Source organism: Triturus cristatus, chromosome 3_2 (assembly GCF_964204655.1).
Source record: "Triturus cristatus chromosome 3_2, aTriCri1.1, whole genome shotgun sequence".
NCBI lineage: Eukaryota > Metazoa > Chordata > Amphibia > Caudata > Salamandridae > Triturus > Triturus cristatus.
Window position 1 is genome coordinate 966879888 of NC_140584.1, and position 13702 is coordinate 966893589.

Genomic DNA, 13702 nt, shown 5'->3' on the forward strand with positions numbered 1-13702 from the left:
TAGCTGTAGGTTTATTTCTTATGTCCAATCACTTCATGCTTTATTATCTTACGTCTTCTGTTGCAATTTTGTTATAACAAAGTTTAAGGTTTGTCAAAACACTCGGACCTTAAGGCTGGAAAAAATAATTTTAGTTAATTGAAAAGTGCATAATGCAAAAGGGACCGTACATAGTATGTTTGTCATCATATTGCAATATTTGGGAATTGGAGGTGTCGGGGGCCCATTTTCCATTCTATTCCGACCCTCCGAGGCTTCTCCTGGGTAAACGCAACGTGTGCATGGAGTTTGATTCCCCTCTGTGCTTGGGCCCCTTTTTGTCCATTTCCAGCGCAAATCGATTCTGGATTGAGCTAGTCATTTTGACTACTCATTCAAGTTTCCACCTGAAGCTTTATTGTATTGCTTAATCATTGGACCATACAATGCATTTCACCATTCTAATTTGTAAGGTTATAAATTTCTCATATATTCCAAAATGTATTTATCCCTTCCCCTGTGTCCACTCCGGTCTAGTTTATGTGTTCTTTGTACTGAAACGAACCATTCTTTATGTGATGGAGGTATACTTTTCACCCACTTGATGCCTATTTCTCTCCTTGCTAAAAGTATCAGAAAGAAGAGAATTTTCTCTTGATCTTTATTCAGCTTCGATGTAATTTCATTGTTCTGACTTATCCCAAAAATAACCAAGTCTATACTCACCTTCAACTGCCGTCCCAGCACTTTGGACAAGGTCTTACCAATCTCCTTCCAAAATTCTTCGAGTTGGGGGCACGGCCGAAACATGTGAAGGTCGTCTGCACCCATCTCACCACATTTAGGTCAGCTTCTCTCCCCTTGGCCTTTGATCTTTGATAGCGTCTTTGGCGTCCAGTACGCTCTATGGATAGTGAATAAGTTGTTCCTTCTTAGTGGTGCTGATTTCACAATTTTCCAACAAGTAGCCATAGATGCTTGCCATTCATGTTGGATATCCAGCTCCGGCAGTACTCCTCCCCAGATCTCGCAGGGACTTTTGTAGTCTTCCTCCCCTTCCTGTATCAGTGCCCAGTACCAGTATGCTATTTCTTTCTTGCTAATCTTGTTTCCCTGTAGCATTTCTTCCACTTTCCCATTTCCATCTTGGCTATCCTTTAAATTCTTGACCCAGCTGGTTAGTTGATAATACTTGAATCGCGAGATTGTGCCCTTAGTCCTTTCACTCAGCACTTCCCATTCTATGACTGTGTTCTGTGTTATTAATTCACCCCATCTTGTAATGTTGTTTTCCCTCAAGGGATTCGCTAGCTTGTCTTTTAGGCATGCTGGAGTTCCAGGGGAATCCCAAATTGGCGCACACCTACTATAGTATGGGATTTTAAGAGTTCTTCTCATTTGGTACCAGAGTATGGCTGCCACCTTCATTATCTTTAGTCTTATATTCTTGAAGTACTTTGGGTGACAACATTTATATAGGTAGTGGCTACCTTCCTTGTCGGGTGTCGCCTTCAGATGTTCGGGATATAGCTCAAAGTCCCCAAGCAATTTCCTGATGTATTTGAATTGGAAAGCTCTACAATATTGTAGGATGTCTGGGCTAGCGATTCCTCCTTGTGCCTAGTTCCTCCTCATCTTTCTCCAGACTATCCTTGCTCCTTTTGCGGCCCAGATGAAACTTAGTTCTCCTTGTACTTTTTTATCCGGTCCAAATTAAATTCCAATGGGATAGTGCTGAATAAGTTAGTGAATTTTGGGAGTATAGCCATCGTTATTATATTAGATCTTCCCATAAACGAGAGCGGTAGGCCCCCCACCCCCAAACTTTTAGCAATTTCCTTACTTCTTTGTGAATTCTCTCAAAGTTCAGGGCTGCTATTTCCTTTATGTCCGTTGTGAGTTCTATGCACAGGTATTTTATTTTGTTATTTTACTCTAGGGTCTTGAGTCGTTGTTCCATTCTAGGGTTTCTGTCTTTGATTGATTTGTGAGATATCCTGATACCTTTCCAAATGTTTTCACCATTTCTTCTATTTTTAGAAGGAATACCACTAGGTTGCTAGTAAACACCATCGGGTCATCCGCAAAAAGAGCAACCTTCTTCTCCCAACCCTGATGTTTAAATGGTATTATTCCCTTATCTTCCCTTAAAAATCCTGCTAGTGGCTTTATATATAGATCAAACAGTAGGGGATATAGCGGGCATTCCTGTCTTGTGCCCCTTTGTATCATAATTTTTTCCGCTAATGTTTCGTTCACTAGAACCTTGGCTGAGGGGCTTGTGTGGATCTGTTTGATTGAGCTCTGAAAAGTATCTCCCAGGTTGAATTTAGCAAGAGTTGCGTTTAAAAAGTGCCAACTCACCTCATCGAATGCTTTAGCGGCGTCCAGGGTTAAAATTGATCAAGGAATTTCATGGTGAATTGGATATCGATTGCACTTATGAGTTTGTGTGTAAGTTCTTGTATGTATCTTCCCCTGATAAAACCTTTTTGGTTTGTATGCACCACTGACCCCACAACCTTTCCTAGCCTTCTCGCTAAAATTTGCGTATAGACCTTATAATCTGTATTTAAAAGTGAAATTGGCCTAGAAGATTCACATTTTGAGGGGTCCTTCCCTGGTTTAAGTAGGACACTAATAATTGCATCATTCCATGAGACTGGGAGTGTCCCTTTCCCTATAAATACTTCATTTAAAAGTTCTGTCAGAGGGGTGACCAATATTTTTCGTAGATGAATATAAATCTCATTTGGGAGTGCGTCGGGCCTGCCGCCTTACTTTTTTTAAGTCCCTTCAATGTCTCTAGTACGTCCTCTCTACTAATACCTTGGTTAAGTTCTGCCATTTGTTCTTGTGAAAGTTTTGGTAATATTTCTTCCAAGAATGATTTGATCTGCACTTCCATGGCTACCGCTTCTTCAGAGTACAGGTTGTTGAAACATTTTGCAAACTCCTTCCTGATTTCTTCCTCTTCTGTGGTGTACTGCTGATCTTCTTTCTGAATTTTTATTATCCTGTTTCGAGTTGCTTCTGTTTTCAGTTTCCACGCCAATAGTTTCCCACATCCTTCCCCATACTCGTAATGTGATCTCTTGTTAGCCTCCCATTTTTCTTTTACTATTATTTCGAGAGTATCAGCCAATTAGTTTTTTCCCCCGCATTCTCCTCTCCTCAATATCCAGTTTGTTGCGTGGTATTAGTATTTCTATCCAATTCCGTCTCCAATAAGGCTATATCTTTTTCTAATTCATGAATCTTATTTCTTTTTAATTTGTTCTTATGTGCCGCAAGATTAGCTATTTTTCCCCTGATAACGGCCTTATAAGCCTCCCAGGCAATTTGTTTTGTGGTCCCTTCTTTGTTCATATGGAACAACTCCTCAGTCTCTTTTGTTAATTCTTCTATGCAGTTCCTGTCTTGAAAAATGACTATCTACTGTCCATCTAGGACTGGACATGGGGCACTTTAACTTAAGGTGCAAGATCACTGTGGAATAGTCCGATAAATGTGCTGGAATGTGTTTTACCCTTGCGTGGAATTTAGTAGATTTACCCTTGCGTGGAATTTAGTAGACCCCTATCTATCAGGAAATCTATTCTTGAAGCATGCCCCAATCTCTTGTTATGCAGCGTGAATTTATGGGTTTTGTCACCTTTTTCTCTCCATATATCCATGATCCCCAAGTCCTTAATACAAAGGCTCACCCACTCCCTCATTTTAGGTAGGCTGGGGCCATACTTGGTTGGGAACCGGTCTTTCTTTGGGTCTAGTATGATATTAACCTCCCCCCCTCCCCTCCTCCCCCCCCCATTATTATAGGTGCTTGCGCAGATAGGAGTTGTGAGTAGATTTTCTGGAGCCGCTCTGGGTCATCCAGATTGGGACCATAGTACCCAACCACTGTATAAGGATTATTTTTCATTCTTGCTTTCACCATCACCCATCTTCCTTTCTTATCCACCTCTGTAGCTTCGATCCTAGCTCTCAGAGATTTTTTGAATAGGAACGCCACCCCTTTCACGATGCAATCTTGATTAGTGCAGACACATGTCTCTACCCATTTCTGATTTTTAAAGATTTTCTCCCATTCTCCTTTCAGTAGATGTGTTTCCTGCAATAGCATTATTTCACAGTCCACTATTTTTAAATATTCCAGAATCTTTGCCCTTCGTTTCCTTATCCGAAGCCCATTCACGTTCCATGTCATATCAACAGCCATTTACTCCATCCCCTTTGGTGCGCATCCTTTTTGTGAAACCTTTCTGTATCCTATGGAAGTAACCTGGGCCCCCTCACCCTCACATTGCTTATTTAGGACATTTTTTCTTTTTTTCCCTATTTTGCTCCCCCACTGTGTGCATTTTGTTTTTATTATTTTTACAAAAATTTGTGCAATTTTCTTCCCCTCTTTCCCCTCCCAGGAGAAGCCTCCCTTGGCTTTCTTCGGGGCATTTTCTTAGCCCTTTTTCTGAGCACCTAACTCTTTTGTTGCGTCTTGTTTCAAATGTACTTAATTGTTCTACTTTATTTTGCGTGATCCTTTGATTGTGCCTTAATTCAATCTACAAAGCACTCCACCTCCTTGGGATCCCTGATATTGTACATCTTGTTTTCCTACATTATTCTCAATGAGGAAGCGCATTTGTACTGTTGCTCCTAGTGATTTAAATTGTTGCGTATATTGGCCGAGCTGCCACTGCCTATCTTGTGTCGTTTTTGAAATATCAGATCAAATTCTGCATGACCAGTTGCTTTTGGAAAATGACCCCGCTTTTAAACCCTCGCTTAAAATCCTCTCTTTAAGCGTGTAAGTTTTAAAGTTCATGAGGATTTTCCTTGGGTTTTTCCTAACTTTGTTTCTCCCAAATGGGTTGCGGTGAATTCTTTGAATGTCCTCTGCGAGGTCTATTGACTTCGTCCAGGGAATAAGCTCCTCTAATAGTTTTATCGTGAAGCTTTTGATATCTTCCCCTTCCAAACCTCATGGGACATTTAGAATTCTTAGGTTAATTCTCCTGGCCTGATTTCCCATGGACTCCATCCTGTCTAACATCTCATCATCTGTAGTTTTAAGCAGATCAATTTCTTTCCTATTCTCTTCTTCTTTTTTTATGTTAAGCACCCCTACTTCCAGTTCTACTGAGTTAACTCTCTCCATGAGCATGTTTATTTTTTGGTCCAATACTTCGCATGCTTCCTGAATTTTTGTCTGATTTTTCTCCGATGTCACAAAATTAGCCCTCATTTCCTTCATCAAGGTGCCCATCATTTTTCCCATACCGTCTTGGGGATGTAGACTATCATTGGTAGGTTAAGCGCTAGTGGCGTCTAGCTCTTGTTGGTCTAATGTCATTAAGGGACTATACCTGTTACTGTCGATTGGCATTTCTTTTATTGCTTCCTCTCTAAGAGCTTCTGTTTGATCTTTTTTCAGGTCCTTATTGTTGTGATAATCCACCTTTTCTTTTTCCTGCACTTTAAGGAAGGATTTTAAGGACGGTGTTATTTTTTGTTTCGTGGAGTCCAAAGCTTTTAATTTAACCTGACTTACTCTAGACAGAGGAGGCTGTGATTTCACTACAGCAGTATGTCTCAAGGGGACAAAGGAAAAAGCAAATGACCATTTTGCAGGCTAAGTAGCTTCAATCTCGGTGGATAAAGGAAGTGAGACATGGAGTTGGTAATGCAGCCAGGTCAGACAATTTGTAAGGAAGTATCTCAGATTCTCTCATCAACATACAGCAGATTCGACCATCTGTCAAAATATCCTCAGACATATTAAATTTTTTTCTAGCTCGAGTTACAGAGAGATCACAAAACAGCAATAATAGCTGCTTTAATTCATAAGGACCTAGTGGTAGTGGTATTGCTTCCTCTGTGCAAGCGGTGTACCTAAAAACAGCATCTACCTTGACGTTTAGTCCACATTGTGGAGGTAGGTCCTCAAATGCCAACAAAATTAGCTTGTGCTGAACATCTGAAGTATTTTTTGTAAAGATCAGCCACTTTTTATCTATCATACTTTCCCAGCCTTTACCCGCGTATGCACCTCTTCCCTATTTTGTGCAGAAATCCTACATAGTGCAATTGTTCACCAAAGCATTTCACAAAAACAGCTCCAAAAGAAACCAGGACTGCAGGAGGCTGAACAGAGGAACGCACAGCACGGTAAACACACAAATAGAGAAGCCTTGATGCTCATCTTCTCAAGCTGAAGGCTGCACAGGGGAAGCCAACAAACAAGCTGCAAATGTAACCCCCTACCAATGCTTAACAGAGGCAAGAAATGCGCTGCAACTGCAGCGATTTCTATGTTCAATACAAAAGGAGCTCTTCCTTCTCCTCATCCTGCTCCCTCCAAACCCCGCCCCAGACAGCCAGTCGCGCTACTAAACCGGCTGAAAGTCTGCTTCTCTCCGTCTACTGAGAGTAACTGGTTAATCTGAACAAGTATATCAGCTATATTGCTACATACATAACACTTGACAAGAGACTCTTTAAAGATGCAGGTAACAATACCCATCTCGTTTGAGGTGTCCTCTACTCCGAAATGACCCATATCCAAGTCAGGGTGTGAAAAGACTGCCGCAAACGTTTGGGATTACAAGAGTCAGCAAACCACTGGGGCTACAGAGAGTGAAGTAATGGTTGAAAACAGACTGATTAACACTAATAAAACTTTGCTGGATCATATCTAGATGAAGTGATTCGGACATGATTCTTCTTGTTTGGTGGTGGATCAACTCCCACAACCTACTTGGTGATCTACCAACCAAGAATCTGAACTAAAGGTATTTACAGATGGGTAAATCCAAAAACGATTTTCTGAGTATTACTGCACCATTTTATTGTAATCGTCTACTCCAATGAGATCGGTATTGACAAATACGTATTGGCAATTCTCAATAGCAAGCAAGCAACTGCTCATAGTCTTTGTTATGTGTGGAGAATGTGGTGATCGTGGTCTAACAAAGATTACTGGTAAAATTGAGTCACTGGCATTTCGGGCCACTTTGCTGCCCCACCTCTTACTCAATGACATCACACCAAAGGTCTCCAACCATGAACACTACTCCCTGTATAAACTGCAAGTTGCTCGAAATGCAACAACATATGTGGCATATTTAGGCATCTGCAGTAGTTCTTACCGAATTACTAATGAGTAGAATGGACAACACCTTAGAACTAATACCATTTCTCATCACCCGCAGATGTAGGCTGTGATGACATAGGCTAATAAATGTGTCACCCATGTTATGGTGTTTATTCCACCTAATTTCCCACATTTCACAGAAGCCAGGACAAAAAATACATTGTACACAGTACATATCATTCAACAATCGGAAAAAAGCATCAAAGAAATAACATCTCAGAAGGAGGAAGGGCAATGAGTAATCTGCTGGAAGATCAGCATCCTTCAGAAAAGGAGTTACATAAATTAATTATTCTTCAGATTCACCAAATGTAATGGGTCCTAATACAGGTTCACAAAAGGAGGCTGGTCGGTGGCAAATCGATGCATTCATGACCAGTAAAAAAACAATATAAATATCCCTCTCATAATGGGCCTCATTACCGGCATCAAAATTGATGAGACAAATCTTTGGTGAAATGATAAAAGTATGAAATGATGGCAAGTCATTTCTTTACTGAGTTCAGTGACAGGCACTCATGACAAAATCACCTAAGTAACTATTCACCTCACTGAATGAGCTCTTTACACTGTACTGAGATTCGTTTTGCGCACATTGAGAACACATTTCCACGCAAAGATTAACCACAGAAGAGCTTGTTGGCTTCCTTTCAGCCTACAAAGCGATCATCATCAATCGTGTTCATTTCAACATCTCTAAATAGAAGCAGAAGAGCTCAGTGTCCACATGGCAAAATTATTCCAGCAACCTGCAACAGCTGTGGAGGTGATTAGAAGGAAGGGCAGGCGGTTTTTGTAAATGAGACAGAATGTAGAAACAACTTTTTGAAGTAAGAACGGATGAATCACCACTTCATCTACCAGGACAGACAGATTTCATGGGATGGTGACACAACCCAGCACTGTGCCCATAATCAACATGAAATGCCTCCAAGGGATCCTCGAAGTTTGCAAGCATGAAGATTTAAGGTATGTACATTTAGATGCAGAAATTGCCTTTCCTGGTGCAATAGAATATTGTACGTGTTTGGACACGGCCAAGGAGAACTAAGGCTTAGCAGCACCAGTTACAGCATCTGTCCTCAACGATTTGATGATTTAGAACGCCTTCCCATACTGTTTTACTTTCCTCATCACCGAGTAATACAGGAAACAGAGGGAAGGCATTAGGATGGAATAATCATGAAAAACGAGAATATTCACAATGGTTTGAGACCATTTAGCCAGATTTAAGTCTGTAGTAGCCAAAATAAGCACAAATCCTGGATAGTAGCTAATAAAGCTGTATGCTTCACCGGGGCAGGCCAAAGCTGTGGCGAAAGTATCTCAGAGGGGGTATTTCAATGGAAACAGACCTGGATGTTTTAATGCGAATCAGGTTAGAATGGCATTCAGATCAACACTCCTTTCGAGGAGCCCTGGGAAGAAAGGAATGACACACTGGTAAGGTGCCAGCTAAGGGGGTTGGCACCTGAGGACATTTTGGAACGGTCAGAAACAGGCAATGAGCAGTACTGCACAATTAGAGGGCAATTTCATGAGTAACAAGCTATCTATGTTGAAAACAGGACTAAACAATTTATACTTTTATCCTCAGAAGAACGCACCAGATTAGAGAGGAGGAAATGAGCAGATTAGCATATATTGCCACTGACATTAAAGTGCATGAAATTTTTCAGTAGCCCACCATTCTGTCAACGTGGCTTTGGCCGGAATCTCAGCTCCAACACACACTAAGGTATCCTCCTTCAGGCCACCATACCTTTAACTCCAAAGCTGAATGGATGGATAAAGGGGTACTATTCTCCATTCTCGAATTACTAAACCAAAAAGGACAGAGGCTTCTGTGAGAGGGGCAGCACCAACATTGCTCGAGGGGCAGCACCAACATTGCTCGAGGGGCAGCACCAAAAGATAAAGGCAAAGTAGAAACAGAATGATGAAACAGTAATATATTAGGAATACAATGAACAAAGTACATGTCCTGGATAAGAGATGGGTGAAGAAACAGGTGGCAGCATTCGGGCTTTCAAACCCTCACACATTCCCTTACTAAAATAGGGATGGTCCCAAGAGAGTTAATAAAATTGGTGGCTGTGTATTCAGGGAGCTGCTTCACCCATCTGAGCTAGGAACATATCAAAGTCACCAAATGGTAATATCTACTTTGCCTTGAAGGACTTCTGTTTGGCTCTGTGACCTACAAAAACAGATGTGCAGATAGATGTCATTTCATAACAAGAAGTAAAGAGCACACTTCAGACTTGGTGTGCTGCCCCAATGATACAAATGAGGTATGGTTTAGCAGTCAGTGGCTAAACGTCAAAACCCCGATCTCGAACAAAGACCAGGCTTAAGACCTAAAGAATGAAAAGCAAGACTAGGGTGGCATATGGCTTCATATCACTAGTTATGGGTTTTCCTCTTACAAAGGATGGAAATCTAGTAACTCAGTTCAATAGGATCAAATGAATTAAACCAAAACCACAAATCCCAGAACACATTAGTTTAGAAAATAAAATTCAAGGACAGTAGCCAAACAGCATAACAAAACGGAGCCCTTTTGTAAGTCAGGCAAATCACCATACTTTTGCTCCACTAACAGAATCCTGAAAGATATTTGCCAAATATCTCAAAAGAGCACTAGAATAAAAACTGGGGCTGATAGTTAGATTTATCTGAAAACAGTTTGTTTGAAATAGGTCAAGAGGATGAAACCATCACTACATTGTGTCCTGACTAAACGATAACAAAAGACTGAACATCAGTGAGGCAATTATTTTAAGCAATTTTCTTCAATGCGAGGCAGACTTGAGAGGGCTTTTAAACATACTGATTAGAAATTTTAAACACATTACCCATTCACTGAAGCCAGGGTTTCTCCAACCACAGTGCAGACTGACGGATTCTATTAAAAAATGGAAATCAATTATTGTTATTCGGTATCACTGGTGGAGGCAGAGGGGCACTGCACTAGAAAACGTAATAAAGATTGGAGTCTGACTAGCAGGTGACTACGGTCGCTCGGATCATGTTGTGGTCCATGAGAAGTAAATGGATGCCGGCTTATCTGAGCAACAGAACAAAACTGCGGCCAGGCTGCACCACCTCCTTAGACTGGGGTGTGACCTCGTTCAATCACTGCATGCTCCGAGAAACCATTTTCATTTCAAATACATATTACGGCCAGGTGCGAGATGAACAATATTATTTCAATTCCCGGGGGAAAAACAAATTAGCAAGTCAAATATGGAGACAGTCTTCCAGCATACGCCGTGAAGACTGCTTTGATCGTATCTCAACTAAAAGCACCCTTATTAAATTTACAGGCGGCAACATAAATAAGACCCACACACAATGTAAATCCAAGGACTCGCTTCTTCAGGTACCGGAGATGTGTGTACAGAAGAGAAAAAAGGCATCTGAAAATAAAGTGAAGGTATACCAAACAGCAATAATCTTTTAAACTCTATAGTCTGTCTTGCACAGGATTATACTTCTGTCATCGAGAGGAGACCCAAAGTTTTAAGAGTGGCGTGAATTGCTACCTGGTGTACAAAGGAATTATATGTTTAGCTATTTCTCTTGCCACTGAATTGACCCAACAAATTTCAAGCAGTAACGTAGTTTGATGCAAGATATGAAATTAGAGAACCTCAAGACTGAAAGCCTAAGGGGTCGGAGGGGTCTCCTCTCTTATCCAATTTTAGGGATATAGTAAACTCAAAATTCCTGCTTGCCCGTTTAGAGGCCTGAGAATTTAAGGGGACTACAAGAACCAAAAGCCAGGCACATAAGTCATCTCATAGGTCCGTTTTGTGCAGTGTTCACAAGGCATAAAAGTGAATGCGTTCATCAAGGGAAGTACAAACGAGGGAAAGCCGAACGCTCTCTGAATGCCCACCCATCAACTATTAAAAGAGAATTACCACAGAAGCTTGGTATGATTAATCTACTGTCATTTTCATCTAAATTTCAATCTGACATACAGGTGGAAAAGCCCTTTCAAACTAGATGTGCCCAGTCATTGAGAAGTTGACAAATACCAGAAGGACTGTGCACTCACACATGTAATGCAGCATGACGTGCAACTGAAGTAACTAAACCTGAAAACTTCCCTCCCTAAAAGCTATCATTGAGAGCATCAATGCATATGGGACCATCTGCCAGGTATATCAGGATCATGGATAGCATATTTATCTTACTATTTGAGATCCATAGCTCCAAGAAGTAGATTTATCCATGGATTCCATCACACGAAGCACAAGGCCAGACCTAGTGCTTTTTGCACGGGCTTCACCTCAGTTTAGCTATTTGAGTAGAGTAGGCACAGTAGCAACAGCACCCCAGAAGGATGGATATGGGTGTGAACACTACATGCATTACATAAAGCAAAATAACAATTAAAATCCAAAACACCTAAACAGATCAGCACAGGTGAATGAATTGCTGGACACAACCTGAGATTAATAGCAACATATTCCTTCTTGGAATGGTGTAGGTGAGCACTGGACAAAACATACACCTCGTGCATGGAGTTATTATATCCTGAATCCTGTACAAAAACATTACAATGCAACAAAAGCATGTGGGTTAAAAAAACAAACTTACCATTTTATTATTTATTTCATGGAAATGAATTTCACATACTTTTTCAACCACATCTTCAATTTCAAAAGTTACGAAGCCAAATCCTGAGAATGAGAAGGGGAAAACAGATTGAGAAAATAACCCAGGATAAAAATGTACATATAGAATATTTTTTGTAAGAAGCCAATAACAAGATCAATGAGCAAACACATTTTAAGAAAGTTACTCCAGACAAACCTCAAAACACCAAAGAATGATTAGATTTGTAAAAATAAATTATATATATATACACACACACACACACATATTACCTACTGGCGGTCGCCAGTAGGTAGTTATAGTTAGGACCCCTTTTCCATAGGAAATCCGCAACATTCTATTTTGAATAACTTTGGCGCCGGTCGACGAATCCTCGCGAATTTCTCAAAATAGGTGGGGCGCTACGCTCCGCTCCTACCCTGAAAGTCTCGGGGGGGATTCGTCAAGCGGGGGCTGAGATAAAAGGGGGGTCCCAAAACGCGTTTTTCCCATGCATTTTTCCATAGGACCTTTAGACAGGGCTACAGCCCGAACGGCTGAACAGAATTACTAGAAATTTGGCAGAGAGGTAGTCCTCAGGTCAAGGAAGTGCCTTTTGTAGGTTTGGTGTAAATCTGTTCAGTAGATTCTGAGAAAAAAGCCTTTAAATCAATATATATATCTGAGCCAGCTTACGGTACGCTTACCGTAAGCTTACCGTACGCGTACGGTGGCGTGCGCGAGCGCGATTCTGATTGGCTGTTACATCTAAGTAAACATTCGAATCGGCCGAAACCAGGAAGCGGCGGCCGCCATTTTCTCTCTCGCACTCTGAGGGGGGGGCTGTAAATAAAGGCAAAAAACATATAAAGGGGCTGTTCAGACAGTGCCCATGCACATAGCCATGTTAGTTGAGTCCTCAAAGGCCAAAAACGGTAAATTTTTATTTTTTGAAAATTTCGCCGATTACGCTTACCGTACGCGTACGGTGCGCTTACGCTAAAAATTTTAATAAAAAAAAAAAAACACTCTCTGTGCATGGCATATTATTGTCATCACTTACAAATTAAATTTAACAGATTACCTATCACAAGGAAGCGCATAATATGTCCTCCATGTGCGCACGGTGCGTAACGTGGGCACGCGGTGCGCGTAGCGCACTGCGTGCCCACCTTGCGTGTACGGCACTAACTGCGTAAAGTGGGCGCGCGGTGCGCGAAGCGCACCGCGTGCCCACCGTGCGCGCACGGTGCGCGAAGCGCACCGTGCGCGCACGGAACGAACTGCGTTAAGTGGGCGTGCACGCCACGAATGGCGTAAAGTAACTTAGCATTTAAAAAAACGTACAAATTCACTGAAAAAACCATAGGTTTCACACACGTTATAGTTGGGAATTAGCATTTAAAAAACCTTGCAAATTCACTGAAAAAAACATAGGTTTCAGACATGTTATAGTTAGCGGAAATTTTACTGATAAAAAACCAATGAAATTCCCCCGTTATAGTTAGTGCAGGCAACTATAACTCACGCGACCGCAATCTTCTGCTGATGACATATGTGTCTTTCTGAAAAAAAAATATTTCTAATATATGTATAGCTAAAAATTTATGGAAGAAGACATGGGCAAATAAGTGTCTAAATACAGTATTAGCATCAGCAGAAGATTGCGGTCGCGTGAGTTATAATTGCCTGCACTAACTATAACGGGGGAATTTCATTGGTTTTTTATCAGTAAAATTTCCGCTAACTATAACATGTCTGAAACCTATGGTTTTTTCAGTGAATATATATATATATATATTTTTTTTTTTTAAGTGTACCAAAACGATTATATTTAGTCTGTATCCTGTAAACCTTTTTATTAATAAACTAATGTTAATTCTCAAGTGTCGATAGATCACTTCCCTCCCTATACAGGACTCATGCTGAGTACCCCAGTAAAGAGATTAATTAATATCT

The 13702-nt window shown here is 40.9% G+C and overlaps 1 protein-coding gene across 6 annotated transcripts in view; it reads right to left on the bottom strand.

The window, feature by feature from the left end:
- Positions 1-13702, bottom strand: part of MSI2 (musashi RNA binding protein 2) — a 1546127-nt gene that overhangs the window by 459946 nt on the left and 1072479 nt on the right. For all 6 annotated transcript variants that reach the window (XM_085649529.1, XM_085649527.1, XM_085649528.1 and 3 more), the window contains one exon: positions 11747-11829. In XM_085649529.1, coding sequence (XP_085505655.1) covers positions 11747-11829 — 83 coding nt within the window. The remainder of the gene's footprint in view (positions 1-11746; positions 11830-13702) is intronic.